Source organism: Capricornis sumatraensis, chromosome 3 (assembly GCF_032405125.1).
Source record: "Capricornis sumatraensis isolate serow.1 chromosome 3, serow.2, whole genome shotgun sequence".
In the NCBI taxonomy this organism is placed as follows: domain Eukaryota; kingdom Metazoa; phylum Chordata; class Mammalia; order Artiodactyla; family Bovidae; genus Capricornis; species Capricornis sumatraensis.
In genome coordinates, this window is record NC_091071.1 from 70,794,737 (window position 1) to 70,820,020 (window position 25,284).

At 36.4% G+C, this 25,284-nt stretch overlaps 1 protein-coding gene across 1 annotated transcript in view; it reads right to left on the reverse strand.

Annotated features, from left to right (window-relative positions):
* UBR3 (ubiquitin protein ligase E3 component n-recognin 3) overlaps positions 1 to 25,284 on the reverse strand; it is a 196,147-nt gene that overhangs the window by 60,402 nt on the left and 110,461 nt on the right. The window contains exons 24-25 of the mRNA XM_068967177.1: positions 19,873 to 19,961; positions 6,236 to 6,385 (exon numbers count right to left, since the gene is read on the reverse strand). Coding sequence (XP_068823278.1) covers positions 6,236 to 6,385; positions 19,873 to 19,961 — 239 coding nt within the window. The remainder of the gene's footprint in view (positions 1 to 6,235; positions 6,386 to 19,872; positions 19,962 to 25,284) is intronic.

The following is a 25,284-nucleotide window of genomic DNA, read 5'->3' on the forward strand; positions in this document are numbered from 1 at the left end:
GCATCATAATACTACCACTGCCAAAAATGTTTACCTTTAATCTAATAACAGGGAAAGCAAACGTGAGAGTCACTCGGTCATGTCTGACTCTTTGCAACCACATGGACTATACAATCCATCAAATTCTCCAGGCAAGAATACTGGAGTGGATGATAGCCGTTCCCTTCTCCAGGGGATCTCCTCAACCCAAGGATTGAACCCAGGTCTCCCGCACTGCAGGCAGATTCTTTAACAGTTAAGCCACAAGGGAAGCCCAATAACAGGGAAACAATCACATAAATCCAGAAAAAGAGACAGTCTACAGAATAGACTTGAACTCTTCAAAATTTTTTTAAATGCCTGGAGAAACTGTTTCAGATTAAAGGAGACTAACAAGAAATGATAACTAACTGCAACACATGATCTTCACTTGGCTCTTGGAACAAGAAAAATATATATCTGGTATATAAAATATTATTGGGAGACTTTGAACACAGAATATTTGATTTTATTCTTATTAAATTTATTCAGTATGATTGGTACTAAGGTTGTATAAAAGAATATCTTTATTCTTAGGTGATACATCCTGAAGTATTTAGGGATAAAAATGTCCGTGTGTGTGTGTCTGTGTATAGAAAAGTATGGGAAAGAAAACATAAACATGGAAATATGCTAGCAATCAGTGAGTACAGGTGAAGGCTTTTCAACTTTTCTGTAGATGTAAAAGTTGGTCAAAATGAAAAGTTGGGAAAAGAGGTATTTTTATAATTGTAAAACACATACCACACAACAAGGAAGGGGGGTGGGTATAAGCATGAAGTGCCACACATTACTCTAAGACTCAATAAGTCATTCTTAGAGAAGGAAATATCAGGCACAGAGCTGTGGGCCCCAAGGTCTGGGGAGATTTATAACAGCAGCAGCAGCAGAAAGAATAGACAAAAGCGAGTAGATGCTAGAAACTAAAATATAATTAGCCATGATGTGCAATCCTCTTAATAAACTGCCGAACTTGGTTAGCTAGAATTTTGTCAAAGACTTTTACATCTTTACTCATAAGGGATACAGGTCTATCACTTTCTTTTCTTTTGAAATCCTTATATGGCTTTGGTATCAAGGTAGTGCTGACCTCAGAGAATGAGTTAAGAAGTGTTCCCTTCTCTCTTTTCATTTTTTTTTTTTTCTCTTCTGGAAAAATCTAAGGAGGAATAGTCTTAATTCTTTAAATGGCAGAAGACCAAAACAGACATTTATTCAAAGACAGGCCAACAGGCACATGAAAAGATGCTCAAGATCCCTAACTATTAGAGAAATGCAAATCAAAATTGCAGTGAGGTACCATCTCAAACCAGTCAGAATGGCCATCATTAAAAAGTCTACAAATAACAAATGCTGGAAAGGGTGTGGAGAAAAGGGGACTCTCCTACAAGGTTGGTGGTATAGTGCTACATATAGTATTGGTACATTGCTATACACAGTATAGTTATACTGCTATAACCACTGTGGAAAACATTATGAAGGTCCTCAGAAAACTAAAAGTGGAATTACAATATGATCCAGCAATCCCACTCCTGGGCATATACCCAGACAAAACTATCATTCAAAAAGATACATGCACCCCTGTGTTCACAGCAGCAGTGTTCACAACAGCCAAGATGTGGAGCAACCTACATGTTCATCACCAGAGGAATGCATAATAAGATGCGGTACGTATATACAAAGGAATACTACTCAGTCATAAAAAAGAACAAAATAATGCCACCTACAGCAACATGGCTGCAATCAGAGATTATTATGCTAAGTAAAGCGTGTCAGAAAGACATACCATGTGATCTCACTGATATGTGGAATGTAAAACATGACACAAATGAGCCTATCTATGAAAGAGAAATGGAACAGACTGGTGGGTGCCAAGGGAGAGAGCTGAAGGAGGGCTGCAGTGGGAGGCTGGGGTTAGCAGATACGAGCTTCATATATAGAACGGATAACAACAAGGTCCTACTGCATAGCTCAAAGAACTATATGTTCAATATCCCATGGTAAATCATAACAGAAAGAATACTTTTAAAAAAGAATGTGTGTGTATATGTGTGTGTGTGTGTATAACTGAACCATTTTGCTGTACAGCAGCAATTAACATAAACATTGTAAATCAACTATACTTCAATTAAAGATACTAATAAAAAAATGTTCAATGACCCAATTTCTTCAAATAGCAAAGTGCATTTTGGGGTGTGTGTGGTGGGGGAGGGGCAGAATGACAGGCACAGGAAAAGATAAGAAGGGACTCTATTAATTAAAAGACTATAAGGAGTCTCTACAACTATAAATAAATAAATAAATAAAATAAGAAACAATTGGGGAATTTTGAATTCTGACTAGATAGTTGATGATATTGAGGAACTGAGTAATTCAGGAGTGACTGTGGTTTTAAAAAAATGAGTCTTTTTTATTCAGCAGATATGGTGAAATATTTATAGATGAAATAAAATGATGTCTGGAATCTACTTCCAAATAATTCTAGGAGGAAAAATTAGTCACAAGTTAATCACTGTTAGAGATTGATGGGGACGTGGAGGTACATTTTACTAGTCTCTTTACATCCCCACATAGTTAAAATTTTCCATATTCAAAGATGAAAGAGGGAAGAGACAAAATAAAAAAAGAATTCAGAAGTAAGGAAAAAGTAAAGAGGGGTAAAAGGTGAGAGGATCTCAGAGGGTGGTGAGGCTCAGAAAGAAAGGAGACAGCCAGAGATGTTCCCTGCTACAATTCCTAGTTAAAATCACTCGAGATTTAATAGCTTTTAATACTAGTTTCTTCTATTTTTCCTCCTACCTTGAAATGACAAAAGAGCTCTGGAACAGTGGAATTATCTAATGTTAACTAGTTTAGAGTAAAAAATTGCTAAAAAGGAATTAAATGAAGTAACAACTCAAAGCAACTTTAAAAATATAAAACAATGAACAGATAACAGTCCAAAATAATGACATAAGCTTCACTGGGGCAGAGATAATATTTTGTTTTGCTTCTTACTGTAATAGCGATGATCAATAAATACACGTGAAATGAATGAATGAATAAAAGAAAACATTAAGTTGATGATTATACAGTACTTGGTGAATAAGTTATAGAGGGACAAGTAAGTGGCAACAATCTAATAAACTGAATTCCTTAAAACAGTAGAAAAAGATAAGCAGCTGTGAAATTAGTCAGTACTCCAACACATTTCCTTTTACTTATAATAGGCATTTCTCATCTAGATGGCTCTATTGTCCTGTTTTTCACAGATCAATTTCATATTTAAACAAGAGTAATAAGACAAAAAAACTAATCTACCAGGCACCATATTAGACCCTTTTACCTATATTACATTACTTAACCAACATGACAATCCTCGAAAGTCACTATTACCTCTATATTTAAAAGAAAGCAACAACCTTGGCCAGATTAAGTCAAGCAATTGATGTTTTTCTGGAACTCTCTTGCTTTTTCGATGATCCAGAGGAAATTGGCAATTTGATCTCTGGTTCCTCTGCCTTTTCTAAAACCAGCTTGAACATCTGGAAATTCACTGTTCACCTACTGGTGAAGTCTGGCTTGGAGAATTTTGAGCATTACTTTGCTAGCATGTGAGTTGAGTGCAATTGTGCCATAGTTTGAGCATTCTTTGGCATTGCCTTTCTTTTTGGAATGAAAACTGAGCTTTTCCAGTCCTGTGGCGACTGCAGAGTTTTCCAAATTTGCTGGCATACTGAGTACAGCACCTTCACAGCATCATCTTTTAGGGTTTGAAATAGCTCAACTGGAATTCACTAGCTTTGTTTGTAGTGATGTTTCCTAAGTTCCACTTGACTTCACATTCTCGGATGTCTGGCTCTAGGTGAGTGATCACACCATTGTGATTATCTGGGTCATGAAGATCTGTTTTGTACAGTTCTTCTGTGTATTCTTGCCACCTCTTCTTAATCTCTTCTGCTTCTGTTAGGTCCATACCATTTCTGTCCTTTATCGAGCCCATCTTTGCATAAAATGTTCCCTTGGTATCTCTAATTTTCTTGAAGAGATCTCTAGTCTTTCCCATTCTATTCTTTTCCTCTATTTCTTTGCACTGATCACTGAGGAAGGCCTTCTTATCTCTCCTTGCTATTCTTTGGAACTCTGCATTCAAATAGGTAGATCTTTCCTTTTCTCCTTTGCTTTTTGCTTCTCTTCTTTTCACAGCTATTTGTAAGGCCTCCTCAAACAGCCATTTGGCTTTTTTGCATTTCGTTTTCTTGGGGATGGTCTTGATCCCTGTTTCCTGTACAATGTCACGAACCTCCGTCCATAGTTCATCAGGCACTCTGTCTATCATATCTAGTCCCTTAAATCTAGTTCTCACTTCCACTGTATAATTGTAAGGGATTTGATTTAGGTCATACCTGAATGGTCTAGAAAAACATCTATTTCTGCTTTATTGAGTATGCCAAAGACTTTGACTGTGTGGACCACAATAAACTGTGGAAAATTCTGAAAGAGATGGGAATACCAGACCACCTGTTCTGCCTCTTGAGAAATCTGTATGCAGGTCAGGAAGCAACAGTTAGAACTGGACATGGAATAACAGACTGGTTCCAAATAGGAAAAGGAGTACGTCAACGCTGTGTATTTTCACCATGTTTATTTCACTTCTATTCAGAGGACATCATGAGAAACGCTGGGCTGGATGAAGCACAAGCTAGAATCAAGATTACTGGGAGAGATATCAATAACCTCAGATATGCAGATGACAACACCCTTATGGCAGAAAGTGAAGAAGAACTAAAGAGCCTCTTGATGAAAGTGAAAGAGGAGAGTGAAAAAGTTGGCTTAAAGCTCAACATTCAGAAAACAAAGATCATGGCATCCGGTCCCATCAGTTCATGGCAAATAGATGGGGAAACAGTGACAGACTTTATATTTTGGGCTCCAAAATCACTGCAGATGGTGACTGCAGCCATGAAATTAAAAGACACTTACTCCTTGAGAGAAAAGTTATGACCAACCTAGACAGCTTATTAAAAAGCAGAGACATTACTTTGCAGCAAAAGGTCCATCTAGTTAAGACTATGGTTTTTCCAGTGGTCATGTATGAATGTGAGAGTTGGACTATAAACAAAGCTGAGCGCCAAAGAATTGATGCTTTTGAATTGTGGTGTTGAAGAAGACTCTTGAAAGTCCCATGGACTGCAAGGAGATTCAACCAGTCCATCCTAAAGGAAATCAGTCCTGAATGTTTATTGGAAGGACTGATGTTGAAACTGAAACTCCAACCCTTTGGCTACCTGATGCGAAGAGCTGACTCATTTGAAAAGACCCTGACGCTGGGAAAGACTGAAGGCAGGAGGAGAAGGGGATGACAGAGGATGCAATGGCTGGATGGCATCACTGACTTAATGGACATGAGTTTGGGTAAACTCTGGGAGTTGGTGATGGACAGGGAGGCCTGGCATGCTGTGGTCCATAGGGTTGCAAAGAGTCAGACTGAGCATCTGAACTGAAGTGAACTGAACCTGTATCTGAGTTCAGAGGAATTTCTTATACCTAACTCTTTCTACTCTACTAATTCAGAGTAAACACCATAGAAAAAAAAATGCCCTGGAGAAATATATAAGTCTTTTATTTACTTTGCTTCACACATACTCTTATTGAAAAAGAGTACTCTCATTGGATCTGGAGTGTAATATTTATCACTACTCAAAATACTTCAGTATGGCAGAGAATAGAGAATATTCAGTCAAATCCTTCAAATTTTTAAAAACATTATTTTAACTCTGAGATTTGCAAATGTCAATTGGCAGGCTGTTACAAGAATGACTGCTTCTATGCTCAAGAAACAAGGGCAAGGCAACCTGAGTATGTCTTATATAATTAAAATATTTAAACTGACTATTTCTGGACTTAAATGTTTCTAGATATTAGAATAATCAAGTTGCCAAGAAAGCTGAACTCAGTTTTTGGCCACCCGGCATTGGTAAGATTCCATCACACTATAAAGAAAAAGACTATGTAACATACAGAGAGATCTCTCTTAAAGGCTTCTTTCAACATGCCAAGAAAGAGAGATAAAACCAGATTAAGAATCTTTGCTAAAAAAAACCTAAAAACATCCTTGCTATACAGATCTACAGTTATATCTAAACAAAAATCTAGCTTTTCTTTGGCAGATTTACTAATCTGTTGCAAATACTTCATCTCTAAAAAAGTTCCCACTTAAAATTACTTTGATTTTTACCTGAGGATGCTTGTAACAGGACAACCAATCCTGTAGGTCTGTCTTCAGAGGAGGGCCCACTCTGTCCACAAATAACACAATCATATACTGCCTCAGAAACTTGAGGTTCTGCTGTGGTGATCTCCATAGGAATATCACTCTCTGGAGAATCTGAGGAAAAAAAGTTGCAATCTTAATTCCTGAAAAGAAAATCTCTCTTTAATAAAATTATGAAAAAAAAACAAATCAAGCTCAAATAATTTGGAACTTCAGTATCAAATTATATAGTAATAAAACTATGGGAAAATTATCTTGCTAAAATAAAATGTTTACTCATAAAAGACAAAATTACAAAGAATGGATGTTATGAAAGACTTCTGATTCCTGGGTTGGGAAGATCCCCTTGAAGAGGAAATGGTAACCTACTCCAGTATTCTTGACTGGGAAATCCCATGGATAGAGAAGCCTGGTGTGCTACAGTCCATGGGGTCACAAAGAGTTGGATGTGACTTAGTGACTAAAACAACAAGAACTCTTCTAATGTTGTATCTATACATAACATTAAAATGAAAAACACAGATGCAAAGGTATTTGTATCTAAAAATACTGTTTTAATATTATAATAAGGAAATAAGGAAGAGGTCATTTGTTTTAATTTTCTTTGAAGTACTTCAGAGGGAAAATTTATAATAACATGGCAGCTCTTATTTACTAGGAGATAAAAGGGGAAAAAACTTTTTCTTTTTTCTTTTAATTGTAGTGATTATATCTTAGTGATAATAATTATCAATATGTATTTATATAGGATAAACATTTCAATATGACCATACATATAATAAAACAAAACTATAATAGAAAATAAGAGCAATCCTTTGGTGATATGTCATTAACAGCAAGAAATAAAATACTGAGTCAATAACCATTTCAGATAAAAATTCATAGTGGCAAAAGAAAGGAGTAGAGGGGATTGGGAAGATCAAAGAAGCAGAAATTATTTATGACATGTTTAAAAGATGGAGGCATATCTAAATAAATATGTAAAAAAAAACAGAAAAAGAAAGATGTCAAGTTTAAATATGTTTTAATAAGATTTCCTGCAGATAAATATATAACAGATATTTATTAAGACTGAGAGGAAAAGGGGTGAAACCTAAAATAGAACTTTGGATAATGTGCAAGATTAATGGAAATTTTAAATAAGCCAATGAAGAGATCTAAAGCTTAAAGTGGTCTCGTATATTCTCCCTCAGTATCTCTCCCCTAGTATCTCTCTATCTCTCCCTCTCAGTCATACCACTTATTTAAGAATAAGTCTGGGGTTGCCTACTGGAGAAGGAGACAGCCCACCTGGAACAGAGCCCAGTTGTCCTACCAGCTCAGGCCAGTCCCAACCAACCAACTATCAGATCATTCTTAGAACATGCTTTGTTTTTGTGTTTATGGATTTTTGTGGCTGAAAGGAGGAAAGAATGGGAAAATGATATAGGGATGATATATTTAGTGCCCTCAGAACATGGGAAATATGTTTTTGCTTGGAAACCTTATGCCTATGCTGGGGAACAGACAACTGCAAAACACAAGTATCTGGAGAAAAGGGAAATCTCTTGCACTGTTGGTGGGAATGTAAATTGACACAGCCACTATGAAGAACAGTATGGAGATTCCTTAAAAAACTAAACACAAAACTACCATATGCCCCAACAATCCCAGTACTGGGCACGGACACTGAGAAAAGCAAAACTGAAAGAGACGCATGTACCCCAATGTTCCCTGTAGCTAGGACATGGAAACAACCCATGTTCATGCATAAAGAAGCTGTAGTACATATATACGATGGAATGTTACTCAGCCATAATACAATCACATTTGAGTCACTCCTAATGAAGTGGATGAGCCTAGAGCCTGTTAGACAGACTGAAGTGAGTCAGAAAGAGAAAAACAAATATTGTACATTAACGCATATATATGGAATCTATTTGCAGGACAGCAATGGAGATGCAGACATAAAGAACAGACTTATGGACACAGTGGGGGAAGGAGAGGGTGGGATGAACTGAGAGCAGTATGGAAACATATACATTACCATATGTAAAACAGCTAGCCAGTGGAAATTTGCTGTATGACGCAGGGAACTCAAATCAGGTGCTCTGTGACAACATAGAGGGCTAGGATGGGATGGGAGGTGGGATGGAGATTCAAGAGGGAGGGGGACGTATGTATACCTATGGCTGATTCATGTTGATGTATAGTAGAGACCAACACAATATTGTAAAGCAATTATCTTCCAATTAAAAATAAACAAATTAAAAAAAGAAGTATCACAGGGCAAAGTGTGGTCTGCAGCCTAGGGGCAGGCACAGAGAATCTTCTTTACTGCATAAATTGATCCTTGGTTTTAAGAACATATAATACACTTTAACTTTTAACTACAACTGAGTATTTGCTCGGATCTTACTAGGTAAATTACTACTCATAAACTAAACATGCTACTGGAGCTTACTGCTTTCTGCTGGAAGCCCGTGACAACTGCCACAATTGCAAAACTCCTGCTGTGCAATATCATTAATTCTGGTAAAGATGTACAGTACTGTCCTGATCTGGTCATCATTTTTACTACTAACATTCTTACTTTCCTCTGCTTTTTTTTTAACTTGGTATAGAGAGGGACTTCTCATTCCATTTTAAAAATATATCATTTAAATATAATTTTAGTTTTGCAGAAAAGTTTTGAAGCCACTACAAAGAGTTCTCATCAACCTCACACCTGGTTTCCCCTTAAATCTTACATTAGCATGATATGACTATCACAATGAACTAATATTGATATATTATTGAGCAATTTTATTGATATAATACTGATAAATTAAAGTCCATATTTTCTTCAGATTTCCTTAGTTTCTACCTAATGCCCCCTCTTTTTTTTTTTGAAGATCCCATCCAGAACAGCGTATTAAATTTAGTTGTCATGTCTCCTTAGGCTACTCTTAGCTGTGGCAGTTTCTTAAGAAACTGTTGTTTCGATGACCTTAAAAGTTTTGAGAAGTACTGATCAGGTACTCTGTACAACATTCCTCAACTGTAACTTGTCTGATACTTTTCTCAAGATTAGTCTGAGGTTATGGTTATAAGTGAGGAGGACCACAAAGGCAAAGTACCATTCTCATCAACATCATATCAATGGTATATAATATCAATATGATCAATTATTGCTTATATGGACGTTAACCATCTCATTTGGGTAGCATTATGGTCATTTCATAATGTATGCAAATACCAAATTACAAAGTAGTACACCTGAAACTGAGCTTCCCAGGCGGCTCAGTGGTAAACAATCTCCCTGCCAATGCAGGAGACACAGGAGATGTGGGTTCAAGCTCTGGGCCAGAAAGATCCCCTGGAGGAGGAAATAGCAACCCACTCCGGTATTTTTATCTGGAAAATCCCATCGACAAAGGAAGCTGGCTGGCTACAGTCCATGGGGTCACAAAGAGCTGGACACGACTGAGCGACTGAGCATGCACACACATACACACCCGTGAAACTAATATAATACTGTACACCAACTATATTTCAATTATTTTAAAAAGGAAACATGGGACTTCCTTGGTGATCCAATGGTTAAAACTCCTTGCTCCTGATGCAGGTGGCAGTTCAATCTGTGGTTAGGGAACTAAGATCCCAGATGCTCTGCCTCTTGGAAAAAGAAAAGAAGGGGAGGCGAAGCAAACTACATAGCATTATATATAGTAAAATTTTATTTCAGGAAAGACAAATAGAAACAAATCCATTTACATAATTTTATATGTATTCATATGAAACAAGAAAGCCTATTTATAATGGTTTACCCCAAAGGGTTGAGATTTAAAAGAGAAGGTAGGAAGAAATGATCAGCTTTGCTTTCATACAGCTTTGTATATGTTAAGCATATATATTTTTAAATGTTTTGGCTTGATATCAGTGTGTGTCTTATTTATGGAACAAATAACCAAAACAAAATTTATATTTGTGGGTTGTATTGTTTAATACACCACATCACAGATGACTGACTTAAAATGACAGATACAGCACTACCCTCAAAAGTGAACAAATTTATGATCAGAACAACCAACATAGAAAAGTATTCTATCCACAAGATCTGCTTTCTAATTTAAGTGAAAAGAAATTCAGTTTGTTTCTATTCAGTTGAGAGAATAAGAATTTCACAAGGTGATAGGGCAAAGTTTATAGTAATTTATAAAAGAATAACATAGATCCAACAGCAATAGATAAATAGGACTAGTGCACTCTATGCATTCCAATGCCACAAGCAGATCAGTCTTACCTAAAAGAAAGCAAGCCTACAACTGTGCCTGATTCCAAGGAAATATAAGAATATCAAAGAGGCTAGTTTATGATACAACCAAACTCTAAAGTAGCAAAAAAAAAAAAAAAATGTGTCAGGGAAAAAGAAGCAGTTAAAGATGTAAAGAGCATCCTTTTTCATAATAAGAGAAATGCTAATTAAAACTAGACCAGATACCATTTCTTTTCACCAACAAGATTAGCAAAACTACAAAAGTTTGACAACATATTCTAATAACAAGGATGTAGGTAAACTGCTGTTCTGACACACTGTTGATGGAAATACTAAATGGTACAACCCTTAAAAGGGTAATTTGGCAATACGTAGCAAAATTACATATGTGTTTACCCTGACCCAGCAATCCCACATATAGAAATGTATCTTACATATATATTACCAAAATATATAAAGATACATGCCACAAAGATATTTACTGCAGTACAACTTATATTGCAAAAGACTGGAAATAACCCAAATGTCCAATAATAGAAGACTATTTGAATAAACTATTGATGGGGGAGGTGAGGGTGGGGATCTACCATACAGGTAGAAAAAAGAATAAGGAATATCTCTATATGCTGCATGATGGGATCTCCAGGATATAACATTAAATGAAGAAAGCAAGGCAGAAGAAGTGTATGTTAACATACATACATAGTATGTTAACATTTACCTAAGAAGGGGACACTAGGGATATAAATATTTTTATATTTCAATATATATTTATATCCCCAACCCTCTCTTTTTCTTATGTAAATTGTTTTAAAAAAATGGAAGGATAAACCTCAAATTAAACTGTATTATTAAATAATGAAACAAACAGCTCTTTCCATAACTAACAACAATAAAAGTCAACCAAATCCTGACACATGCCAGCTCAAGCATGGACTACCCAAGTTTCCAAATGAAATCTTAAAGGATGGGTACTGTAGACAGTTACTATTTCTATCTGAAGTGAAAGTGTTAGTCACTCAGCCATGTGGGACTCCTTGTGACCCCCCAAAGACTCTAACCCACCAGGCTCCTCTGTCCATGTGATTCCCCACGCAAGAACACTGGAGTGGGTAGCCACTCTCTTCTCCAGGGTATCTTCCCAACCCAGGGACTGAATGGGTAGAAACTGGGTCTCCTGCACTGCAGGCAGATCCTTTACCATCTGAGCCCCCAGGGAAGCCTATCACTTGGTATTTATTATCTTATCTGTTAACAGCAGGACTCAATTCTTGCTTAGAGAATCATACCATCGCCACTTTTGATTCATATGACTGGAGTGGAGCTAACCTTATAATCAGGCTAGACCAACAGAGTCACACCAAGGATTTTTGTTTCAGTTATTTGAAAAGAAGTATTCTTTTCATTCTAATTTAAAAATAAATAAATAAAACTTGGCAAACACGATGACTATCCTTCTATCTTATACCTTAAGCCTCAATCAATCAATCGTCAGTCTATTAATTCTCACTTTGCAACTATTCTCATAACTGTCCCTTTCTGTCTCCAGGCTACCAACTTGGGGGAGTAAGCAGGGGAGAGACTTCACTCCCCTCAGTTTGCTTCACATATGAGAAATAGTAAAGAGCAGGCAAAGCTTGCTGATCAGTAGCCCAGACTCCACCATTTACCACTGTATAACCTCAGACAAATTTCTTAACTTAAATTTAGGTATGGAATATTGCCATCTATCTCATGTGTCTATCAAGACAAATAAGTCAATATACAGAATGTGTTTAGCACAGCGCTGGTTACATAGTTAACATACAAATACATATATATAATCATCATCCCCCCAAATTCATACTATTAGACCCAGACTCAAATACAGAAAAGGTTTTGTGTACACAATGTTTACAATAATTACATTTTTTAAAAAAACTAAAATTAAATTATGATGGAATGATTAAATTATAGAATAAAAATAATAATAGTAATAACCAATACTTAAAAACACTTATGCACCAAGCACTGTTTTAAATGTTTGAAATGTGTACCATTACATTCAGTCTTCACCACAACCGTATGAGGTAGGTAGTATAATGATCTCTGTTTAACTATGTGAAAACCAATGCAGAGAGTAAATTACTCCAGGTAATGGAATGGCTGTGATATGAACTTGGCAGTAATGCTCCAGAGTCCATGATCATAACCGCAACATGCTACCTCTCCAATGCAGTAAAACCACAGTTACTAGGAATTTTAATAATAATATAGGAACATGTTTATGCTAAAATGTTGGACAAAAAGACATGATAAAAAATTGTATTACACAGTATCATCTGTAATACATATGTCTTCTCAATGGTGAGATTAGGGATAAAACTCATCCTTCTTTATGTTCTTCTGTACCATATAACTTGTACGATTAAATACTGTACATTTAAGATCCCTCACAGCTCAGTTGGTAAAGAAACTGCTTGCTATGCAGGGGACCCTAGTTTGATTCCTGAGTCCGGAAGATCTCCTGGAGAAGGGAAAGGCTACCCACTCCAGTATTCTGGCCTGGGTTGCAAAGAGTCAGACATGACTGAGCAACTTTCACTTCAAGATCAGAAAATAATTTCCAAAATACATTCTTACTCTATATTAAGCATCTAAACTCTCCCTTGAACAACTATGTTGGATTTCAGCCATATCTGTTTGATAAACCTTAGTGAATCAAGGTCTAACAACCTGACTTCTACACCTGTGGTGGTAATGGTGCTCAGGTCATGTCCGACTCTTTGCGATTCCATGGACTACAGACCCCCCCCGGGCTCCTCTGTCCATGGAATTTTCCAGGCAAGAATACTGGAGTGGGTTGCCACTTCATGATCCAGGGGATCCTCCCAACTCAGGAATTGAACCCATGTCTCTTGCACCTCCTGCACTGGCAGGCAGATTCTTTACTACTGTGCCACCTGGGAAGCCCATGACTTCTATACCTAGATGGCGAGTAAAAATAAACAATGAGGGATAGTGATCAGGAGAGAAGGAACTGCAAAGGTTGAGTCTTTTCATATAGGAAACTTGATAACTACAAAAAGGAATTATCAACAGATAAGTAAGAATACTAATCACAAAGTAGAAATCTGTTGCATTCAGAGAGAAGAGTGTCCTTAAATTTTTACCTACTAATGTACAATACTGATTTGAGGATTTATAAAGTACTGCATGTTATAAATTTGAAATACTTTAAATACTAAGTTACAAGACTAGAAATCTCAGGAGAAGATCTCTCACACACAAAAATAAAGCCCAAATAAGAAAGAAACAGGTGGGAGGGGGGTTCAGGATTGGGAACTCATGTACACCCATGGCAGATTCATGTCAATGTATGGCAAAACCAATACAGTATTGTAAAGTAAAATAAAGTAAAAATAAAAATTAAAAATTAAAAAAAAAAGAAAAAAGAAACAACTACAGAATGCTTACAATAGTAACACAGATGGGAAATAAGGCAAAAAGACAAAAGGCATCTGACAAAGCAGAGGACTGGACTGAGATTAAATTGTGTCTATATTAAAGATAAATATTACCTCAGGTGTGGACTCTGCTTCATGTGTTCATAATAATATATATGTCACACGTAAATGCAGAGAGTAATCAGAGGCAGTGAGACATATAACTCTGCAATTTTTATCTTGAGCAAAGTATGAAAATGAGATCTCAAACAGGTTTCAGGGGTCAAACAGATCTCTCTGGGAAGGGAATGAGTTATAAATAAAAGGAATATACAAATCTGAATGGTCCAGAATCCCACTGGCATGGCCATAATCAACACAAATAAACCAAACGCTCATGAATCTCTATCACCTCACCTGTCACCACTGCAGCATGCAAGAACCGGGACTAGGCGAGAGTGGAGCCCTTTATCCTGATGACTTCTGTGAATTGCCTCTGTTTGCTAGCAATCATGTCTGCCTGATCCCTCAATTGCTGTTCCTGTGCCCTGGCTACTGCCAAAAAAGATCAAACCTTCCAAAAAGTAGTAAGATTTAGGACAGCAAGTCAATAACTTTGCAGACTAATGACATTCAAATTTATGATCTTGAACATAACTGGACCCTAAGGATTGCTTATCAATTTTTATACTTAGCCTGGATGAGCAACATCTCCCACTTTCATTGGCAGCTTCTCCCAACTTCAGATGGTATTCTTTTCACTCAGCAAAACTCACCTTTTACTTGGCCCTGTGAACTGAAGCAACTGAGTGATCACCTGAAGTTCCCACTTTCCCTACCCCTAAAAGAACTTACCTCTATCTCCATCCATGCTTTCCCTCTCCTCTCCCATCTGCTCAGGGAATGAGGTGGCCATTCTCCTGTTCAAGACAATACTACCTAACCTCTTCTGGATACTTTGCTTAATCAATTCCTCAGAAAATTGTTTTTGTTTTATCTCAGTTGGGAGTGGGAGGCAACAGATAAAAACAATTTCTAAAAACAGTACTCACTAAGCTTTTTTTCTTAACTCCTAAGGTTGCAAAGAAACAAATCAAACTGTTAATCAAACCGTTACATTAACTCCCCCCAAAATGCTGCTCTCAAGTGACTTCAGAACACAGAGCTTTTGACTATTACCTTTAGTAGAATTAACAACGGATAAAATGGTCTGTAAACAATTTCAAATTTTTTTAATTTTAATTCAATGATTTCACTGTTTAACGTAATACCCAGGTTGGTATTTTGAAGCTCTTTTCTTTACTTGAAAGAAAAAGTAATTTGCTTGCATATGGTGTATTGTGCTTGAGTAGGAGAATATTCTAAATCCTAGGATATGTATGTTGAAGTATTTAGGAGTAAAGTATCATAATGTCTATAACTTACTTCATCTAGTAGAGGAAGAAAGAGAGTGAGCGAAAGAACAAATTAAGGAAAATGTTAACTAGGTGAAATGGTACATGGTAATCTGTAATACTATTCCTTCAGTTTTTCTGTATATTTGAAACTTTTCATAAGAATAAACAGCACGTATGAAATTAATTCATTTTGGCTAAAAAATACCTTTATACACAAATATACTCAGAAAAAGATTTGTAAGGATATAGCCTAGATTAGGAAATCTGATAGTAAAAATATAGGTATTATTTTATTTTTGATTATATGTGTTTTCTAAGTTTCCATAATAAAAATTTAATGCTTTTATAATAACAGAAATTTTAACTTTATACATTATAATAGCAAATATTAGTGAGTGGCTAATCAAGACTGAAGACTGAGCACATACTTTTATCTCCACTCCTTTTAAAAAATCACTGAAATAAAAGTAAAGGTATACATAAAGAAATATTCCCATAAGAATACAGAAAAATGATGGCATCATGAAAGAGTTTCACCAACCAACAAATAAGAGACGTCAGTAAAATTTCCAAAAGATTAGAGGAGATGGAGACACACTGACAATACAAGAAAGTCGTAATAGCTCCAACCACGTATGTATTATGAGAAAGTTACAGAAAGGAAGAACTGATAGGTCCGTTAGAAGAATGTCAAATCTGGGCTCAGAATCAGTCAGTGAGGCAGAGGATAGGAGTCTTAAGCATCAAGTGATTCTGAAAGCAGAATAATTAATCAGAAGTCTATGTACAAAACTTCACTACTCAGCAACCCATTCCCTCCCCAACTTTGACTGATACAGCACTCAGATAATTTGGCATTTACCTTAAGGAGAAAAAAAATGACTTTCTCAAAGGAACTGAACATGCTGCTTGGAGAGTAAGAGGGTTTTCTAATTGAATGTTAACATCTGGGGGCCTAAAGAGAGTAGTCGGCAATCCTCCCACCGAGATCTAAGTCTGAGAGTCAACCCGCCTCATCCATACATAGGCTAAAGACAATTACTAGGATCAAACCTATTTAGACCTCAGCAGGGTAACAGACGATCTTTTCAGAGGAATCAAGAATTATCAGGCAAACGAGGGAAACTAACCAACATAAAAGAGTAACTTAAATTTCTAAGCAATTCAGAAGGATAAAGGATAATTGAGAGAGCGCTAAAACATTCAGAAAGATTTTAGAACAAATTCTTCTGACAAAGACCAAGATGTTAAAGAGAACAAACCTCTAAGCATGTAAAGCAAGAAGATATAAAAAAGACACAGAAGATTAAAACATCAATCTAAGAGATCCAATATCCAAATAATCAGAGTCCCATCAAAGAGAATAAAGAAAATATATGGGGAAAAGTATTATAATAGTTTTCTACTGCTGTTTAACAAATTACCCAAAATTCAGTGGCCTAAAACAATAGTTTTCTGAGGGTCAGGAATCTGGGAGCAATTTAGCTTGATGGTTCTGGCTCAGGATCTCTTGTGAGATCGCTATTAAACAAACAGCTGGACAGTATCATCTAAAAACCTGACTGGGGCTGCCAGATTCACATTCAGGCTCATTCACAGGACTGCTGGCCAGAGGCCTCAGTCCCTAACCACTTAGGCTCCTCCACTGGGCTGCTAACAACATGGCAGCTGGCTTTCCCCAGAATAAGTAATCTGAGAGAGAGAAAAGCCGTCAAGACAGAAGTCACCATATCTTTCATAACCTAATCTCGGAAATGACATATCATCACTTCTGCCATGCCCCAGTGGTCATGAACACCAATTCTGACACAATGTCAGAGTAGAGCACGCAGGGCATAAAAACTAGGTAGTATGGATCATGGAGGGTCATCTTGGAAGATGGCTATACTAGTTATCAAGAAAATCCTAGGAAATATTTTTCTCAGAGCTTCTGATACATGACTTTTCAGCTTGAAAAGGTCCATTAAGTACTAAGGAGAATGAAAAAGATTCACCTAGATACATATCATAAAACTTCATATCTCTAAGAATCAAACAGTTATAAAAGTGTCAGAGGAAAGGGAAAAAAAAATGCTAACTCACAAAGAAATAAGAATCAAATTACCACTACACTTTTTATCAAATTAATGGTAAAAGACAAGGGAGTAGTCCTTTATCAGGTGTAACAAAAAATGTGTATTTACAGGGAATTTCACATTCATCCAAATGAACAATCAAGCATGATAGCAAACCAGAGTCCCATCTGGAAATAAAAAGAATTAGAAAGTTTAACTTCCAGCACAAGCATTTCTGGGAATATACTTGCACTCCAATAAAACAAGACCTCCAAAAAGAGAGAAGATGCAGGAAACATCAGATAAACCCTGTAAAAGGAAAATTCCAAGGTAATAGCTGTACAGCATGCCTACAGAGCAAATGGACCAGACTGGGACAGAATTCTATGCAAAGGACAGTATGATTGAGTGGGCAGAATAACAGGGATATCACAAAGGCATGTTAGAAAAAAAGGTAGTTGGAAACTTCAGAAAAAATAAAAGACTATAACAAATAGAAATGAGTAAAGGGTGGTATAGTTTAAGCAATTCCAAGACTGTAAGAAAAGAGGCTATGTACTAAATACAATCTCCTTAATGCGGTCTAGGAGTCAGGTCACTGGAGTCAAAAAAAAAAAAATGAATACTAGGCTACTATTTCGGAGAAGGCAATGGCACCCCACTCCAGTACTCATGCCCGGGAAATCCCATGGATGGAGGAGCCTGGTAGGCTATAGTCCATAGGGTCACAAAGAGTCAGACACGACTAAGTGACTTCACTTTCACTTTGACTTTTCACTTTCATGCATTGGAGAAGGAAATGGCAACCCACTCCAGTATTCTTGCCTGGAGAATCCCAGGGACGGGAGCCTGGTGGGCTGCCGTCTATGGGGTCGCACAGAGTCAGACACGGCTGATGTGACTTAGCAGCAGCAGGCTATTATTTAGCCCTGAAATCAACAGCATTCAAAAAGTTATCTTGAATGTTTTTCAACATTTAGAATAAACCTTTGAATGGAAGACTTGACTGCAATTGCAAAGTAAAATGTTAGCAATGTTCATTTAAAAGAAAACAAGTTGACTTCCCTGGTGGTTGACTTCCCTGGTGGTAGAGTGGATAAGAATCCACCCGCTAATGCAGGGCACATAGGTTTGATCCCTGGTCCAGGAAGATTCCACATGCCGCAGACCAACCAAGTCTGTGCACAGGAACTACTGAGTCCACGCTCTGGAGCCTGCCAGGTCACAACTACTGAGTCTGCCTGCTGAAGTTTGTGTGCCTACAGCCCATGCTTCACAAGATAAGCCACCCCACTGAGAAGCCTATGCACCGTAACGTAGACCCCATTCACTGCAACTAGAGAAAAGCGAGCACACAGCAACAAAGCCCCAGCACAACCAAAAATAATAAATAAATAAAAAGATATGTTAAAAAAGAAAACAAGTAACTTCTAAAAAGCAGAAGGTAGTGATGATGAAAAGACAAATGAAAGATAGGGGTGCCTATTAGTTCATTTTATACGAAGAGATATGAAGAAACTGGCTATAGATAGAACAGTTAATAGACATTATAATTATCTTTAATGCGTAAAAACCAAAAAATTTTAAGTATCCATTTTTGGAAAGAAGGAGGAAGAGAAAACATAGAAGAAGGAAAAGCAGTATCATGAACTAAGTCGTCATCTTTCACACAAGAACTGACTTGCTATCGGTTAATCCAATGAACAGAACTTAGTATACTTTACATCAAAGTTATATCCTGAACATAAACTCCACTGTTGATGGTTTAGAACACATGCGAAATCTGGACTGACCCTCCTCTTCTGAACATCAGTTATGTGTGCTTATGTGCATGAGAATGTATTTGCATGTTTGAACATACATTCTTGTATGTCAGCATTTTTGTCTAAAATTGAAAAAAAGAGAGAGGGAAATCACTGAAATGCAAGAAGTAGTCAGGGAAAGGAGTATCCTGTTAACTGAAGACAGATTAGTCGAGATTTAATCTAATTCTCCTATTTCTGTAAAAGATTACTCACAGCAATCTACTATCACACAGGAAAATGGCATCCTCTCTCATTGTAAAATGCAAATACTAATCCTAATGGAAATGAGAGGTGCACCTGATTTTAAGAAACAATGAATGTATAAACAACAAGAGAAACTCAAAGTATCTGAAAACTATTTTAAGGATCTTAGAATAATTTCACAGGAAAAAATCAGAATAAGTAAGTTCATATTGATGAACCTTATAAATCTAAAGGGCAGTTTAACAGAAGAGAGCAGCAGAATACTACTGTATTACTACCATCAAGAACTTTCTAACAACTGCAGCTAACTCAACAACAGAATGGACCACCTAGGTCTGATCTTCCATCACTCCATTGTTTAAATAAAGACCAGAAATCATCTGTCTATAATGTTAAAAACTGACGGATGATTGGACTGGATAAGTACCATGGTAATAACTCTAAGTATGAGTGTTCTAAGCTAATAAATTTTGACTTACCAACATCCATGGCAGTTTCCATGAAGCTTTTCTGTCGTGATGCAAACTCTGCAAGCAATTTCTGCTGTCTTTCTCTAGCTTTTTGTCGCCTATATTAAACAGAAATAAAGTGTTAAGTACCAGAAACACTTAAGACATATCTACTATCTTTCAGGAGTAAATAATGTATGAAAGGGTCCCTGTCACACAGTTAAGAACAACCAAATTTTTGTATTGTGTTTTAAACTTCATGTAAAGTTTTATTGTCCTTAAAGGATTCTGCTGCTTTAAAATGGTCTGAAAATCACTAGGTGTAACAGGTAAAAATTAAAGAAAAAATTTACTTTAAAATGTGAAATAATAATTAAAGTTGACAAAAAATTTTCCAACTACACAATTTCCTAAGTATATGTCAATTCATAGCAAGAGCAAGAAGAGCTTTAGCTAACACTCATAATTTAACCCCAGGTACAAATAATAGGAAGCTCATTGCTAGAAGAAACTATTATGTTAAGCTATGAATAGAATCTAAAAGGTAAAAATAGTCAGATTTACTGTTACCTTAAGAAAAGGTCTCTCCTAAAAGAGGATTAACAAAGAGCCAGGAAGTTTTTAGTTTCTACTACACAATAGTACAAATTTGGCTTATTTTCTTGAAGTAAAAGAAAATCAATAAATTCACTTTATTCTATATATTAATTATCCCTTATCTACTTCCAAAGAGCATTTTAATCTGAGGTTAACTGCAAAAAAAAAAAAAAAGAGTGTAACTTATGTATAAAAAAATAAAAGTAAACTAATAAAGACAGGAGAGAGGCTTCCCCAGATTTAAAGATGCTAGCAATACTAATAAGCATAAAATTCTACCCCCAGCAAGGTAAGGGCAATAAAATAATTCAACACAAGAGAGGAGGAAGAGGAAGGAAAAAAAAGATTAAAAGGTGCGTTATATATTAACTCATCGGGAAAGACAAATTTTTCATTTGGAACAAACTCAAAAAGGAATTTATTATAGCCCATGATACAAAGGATATTAAAAACATGATGGATGCAATACACTATAGCAGTTTCTTTTAATGACTATTCATTGTATCTATCTACTACAAATGAATTTTATTAAACTGAGATTCTATGAAGTAATTTCTATGGGAATCCTAAAAGAATTCAGTTATTAATCTGAAATGATTCAAAGATACAAAAGATAGAATTTAGAAGAATGGAATGATAATAGTAATTTTAAGATTATTCAAACATCTCCTCCCACCCATTTAGTGGAGATAATCACAAACATCTATAAAGTCAAGTACTATGTATCAGTTTACCCTAAGTTACATATATTTGCTAATACAGTTCAAGAGATTTTTAACATTCCTTTACTAATATTTACCTTAAATATAATTTAGGGTCCACATAAGAAAACTTATTTTATTATCTATTTTGTAAAAACAACTCTTATATTTTTATATTTAAGCCAAAATATTGTCATCCAGGGTGATCACTCAGTCTTCTCATCAAACTTCACTCCCAAAGACATTAGCCATTTAAAAATATTAAAAACCACTCCTGTCTCCTTCCTCCCTGAATATGGAAGGTGACACAGTGGCCTAGGACAGGGTGTCAAGACCCAATAGCCTGGCACAGGAGGGCATTCCTGCAGGGAAAAGTTATAAGGAACTGGTTACATACGAGGGAACTAATAAAAAATTAACACTATTAAGGATTATAGGGATCAGGTTTCTCACTGTGGGACTAGAGATTATAATTTGAAAAGAGAGAAAAGATGAATAAATACTATGGTGTTGGATTAGAACTGGGATTATCAAGTTGAACTCACAGTCATAGTTTTTAATACCTCTCTCTCCCCTCACTATATCCCCATCTTGTGCACACACTTTTTGCCCACTAAGAGAGTCTGTGAGTGAGCTCATTAGAATGAGTGCATAGACTGGTTTCTAAGTAACATTCTCTACTAACAGTAACCAAGACTCTTCAGACAAATGTCTAATATAGAACACAAGATGAAGCTGGGCTATCTTCTTGGCCCAGAAAATAAGAAAATGCTCAAAGAATGGTGGGGAGAGAAATACAAAGACTACAGAAACCAGCTTGAAGGGACTCCCACTGGTCAAATCTAAAACAATCTGAACTCATGTACACCTGTGGTGGATTCATGTCAATGTATGGCAAAACTAATACAGTATTGCAAAGTTAAAAACATAAATAAATAAAATAATATAAATAAATAAAATAAATAAAACAATCTGAGCATCAAGATGACTAATGAGCAGATTATAGCTCATAAAGTAAAACAGAAATCTGTAACAGTAACTCGAAACAGTAAAAACAGTAACTCGAAACTGATACAAGCAGATAAATGAATGAACTGAAACGATGAACAGAATAATGCAGCATTTCGAAGTATCTCTCCACAAATTATTAACACATACTGATTACAAAGGTGAGGAAGGGGAGGATATTTACAAAGAGTAACTTGACAGTGAAGTCTAACAGATACTCCCATAACCAAGTGATCAAAGTTAATCAGTAGTGATGAAACAAATTAAAATCGTGACAACTGACGGGATGCAGTCAAAACAAAACTGCAACATTCCCCTCTGCCTTCTTTTTCTTTGGCTGGGCCACAGGGGCTGTGGAATCTCAGTTCCCTAACCAGGAACTGAACCTGGGCCACAGCAACAAAAGCCGAGAATCCTAACCACTAAACCACCAGGAAACTCCCCAGCAACACTTTTTTGATATTGCTCTCAAAGATGTATCATCCAAATCCAAGCATAATGGAAAAGTAGACAAGCCCAAACTGAGGGATAGTCTACAGTACTTACTGCTCTGTAATTTTCAAAAGTGCCAAGGTCAAGAAAATAAAGGAAAAGGGAAGACTATTCCATATTGAAGGAAATCAAAGAGATACAACAAGAAAACATGATGAGTGATTCTGGACAGAATCTTTCTGCTATAACCAACATTACTGGAACAACTGTTAAAACTTGGGATCTAAGGATTTTATCATACTAAGTAAAATGCTAATTCCTTTATTTTGAAAGGTGTATTGTGATTATATAAGAAAATGCCTTTATTTCTAAAAGCTATGCACTGAAGTATTACACTAAAATATTCCACTGTAAAACAACTTACTCTAAAATGATCCAGAAAGTTCTTTGTATTATCCTTGAAACATTTCTGTAAGTTTACGATTTCTTCAAAATAAAAAGGTTTTAAAAATTAAACCCATCATCAAAGGACTAAAATTTGTCACTAAGGAAGAAACGGAAACAAACAAAAATGTACTATAGATGCTCAAAGGCCTATGAGACCTCCAAAAATATTTAAATAATAGTAACAGTGATAGAATATGTGTTTGGTCTTCATACTACTCCTTTATAAACTAGTAAGTTTCACCATTTCTTTAATTAAAACAATGAGTTATGCACTCTACAGCTGACGTTTAAATATGTACATGTACGTTTACATTTAGAATATATAGGTTCACAAAATACTATTTCAAGTAACAAATCTGAATACCAAACTCATCTCGCCTGCTCTGGCAAGCGGAATCATCTTATCCACTGTGACACCAAGGAAGTCCTAGAAATGAATTTTAATACCAGTGCCAATCAATTATACTTGAGGTTTTCTTAAGAAAACTGATTGGCACTGGTATTAAAATTCATTTTGAGGACATCCTTGGTGGCACAGTAGATAAGATTCTGCCTGCCAATGCAGGTGACACAAGTGTGATCCCTAGTCCTGGAAGACGGCACATGCCGCAGAGCAACTACGCCCCAGTGCCACCACGACCGAGCCCTGGCTCTAGGGCCTGCGAGTCACCGCTACTAGAGCCCACGCCCCTAGAGCCGGTGCTCCGCAACAAGAGAAGCCACCGCGGTGTGGACTCCCGACCCACAACTGGAGAGCGGCCCCTACTCTCTGGACTAGCAAAGCAACGAAAGACCCAGCACAACCAAAAATAAATAAATAAATAACTTTTTAAAATAGAATTCGTTTCTGTTCTGGAATTACTATAAATTATAGATAATTAGGTCTGTCAACTTTACTTTAGTCTGTGAGACTCTGAGCAGAGACTCAGTCACACCAGGTGACTTCAACAGAAACAAGAAAATTAAATGGGTATCATTTTAAATTGTGTTCTTAACAATGCATTTCTCTAGTAGTTGTCTATGATTTCTAGAAAAGGAGTATTGTTATTTTTCCCTTGTGAATTTTTTCATAATTTAGGTTATTCCTTTCTAAACTTGGACATAAATGTGCATAAAGACCATTAACCAAAAGACACAAGTTCTAGCACATTCATACAACTCAGCAATTTTCCCTTATGACCTAAGACGTGGACATACTAAGGTTGCATACGGTTACAACCATCTAGAGTTTTCTATTTGTATCTAGTTTTCTATGGAGTTAATAGGTTATGAGGGCTTCCCAGGCAGTGCAGTGGTAAAGAATCCGTTTGCCAGTGCAAGAGATGGAAGAGACTCGAGTTCGATCCCTGGGTTGGGAAGATCCCCTGGAGAAGGAAATGGCAACCCATTCCAGTATTCTTACCTGGGAAATCCCATGGGCAAAGGAGCCTGGTGGGCTATAGCCCATGGGGTTGCAAACAGTGGGACATGACTTAGGGATTAAACCACCATCATTCTATCATGAAACCGATGTCAAGTATGTCTATAGCTGAGGTACCTGGGAATAGATCATTAAGTGTATATAAACTATTCTGCCTTTATTATGAAATTTAACCCAAAACCCTAAATAGAGAAAAAAAAAAAAATGTGAGACGCATAGCGAGATTCAAGCTGATTCATTTTAATCATTAGCTATCTGCTACAGAATTAGTTTCAAGTCCTTGTCAATAATACCATCGCGAAAAGGAAACAGGCCCATAACAAAAAAAGCCTTAAATTTTTAGGTTACTATTTATTACAACAGCATTAGAGCCTTTGTAAAAAAAAAAGGCATCTGAATTATGTCCTCTAGTATCTATATCTGTTATGAATAATAATGACAAAATGCCTTTAACCAAATAGTATAAGTTTTGATTCACTGAATGTTTTTATCTTCCTTAAAAAATAAAAAGACATTATTCTATAACCAAAACAAAAGAAGACCAATTTAGAAGAGGACTAATTTTAGTTAACAACAAAAAAAATTTACCTCATTTTTAACTTTCCAATTATATCTATTAAATTCTAGTGAAAGTGAAAGTGAAGTTGCTCAGTCGTGTTCGACTCTCTGCGACCCCATGGACTGTAGCCTACCAAGCTTCTCTGTCCATGGGATTTTCCAGGCAAGAATACTGGAGTGGGTTACCATTTCCTTCTCCAGGGGATCTTCCCGACCCAGGGATCGAACCCGGGTCTCCCGCATTGGAGGCAGACGCTTTACCCTCTGAGCCACCAGGGA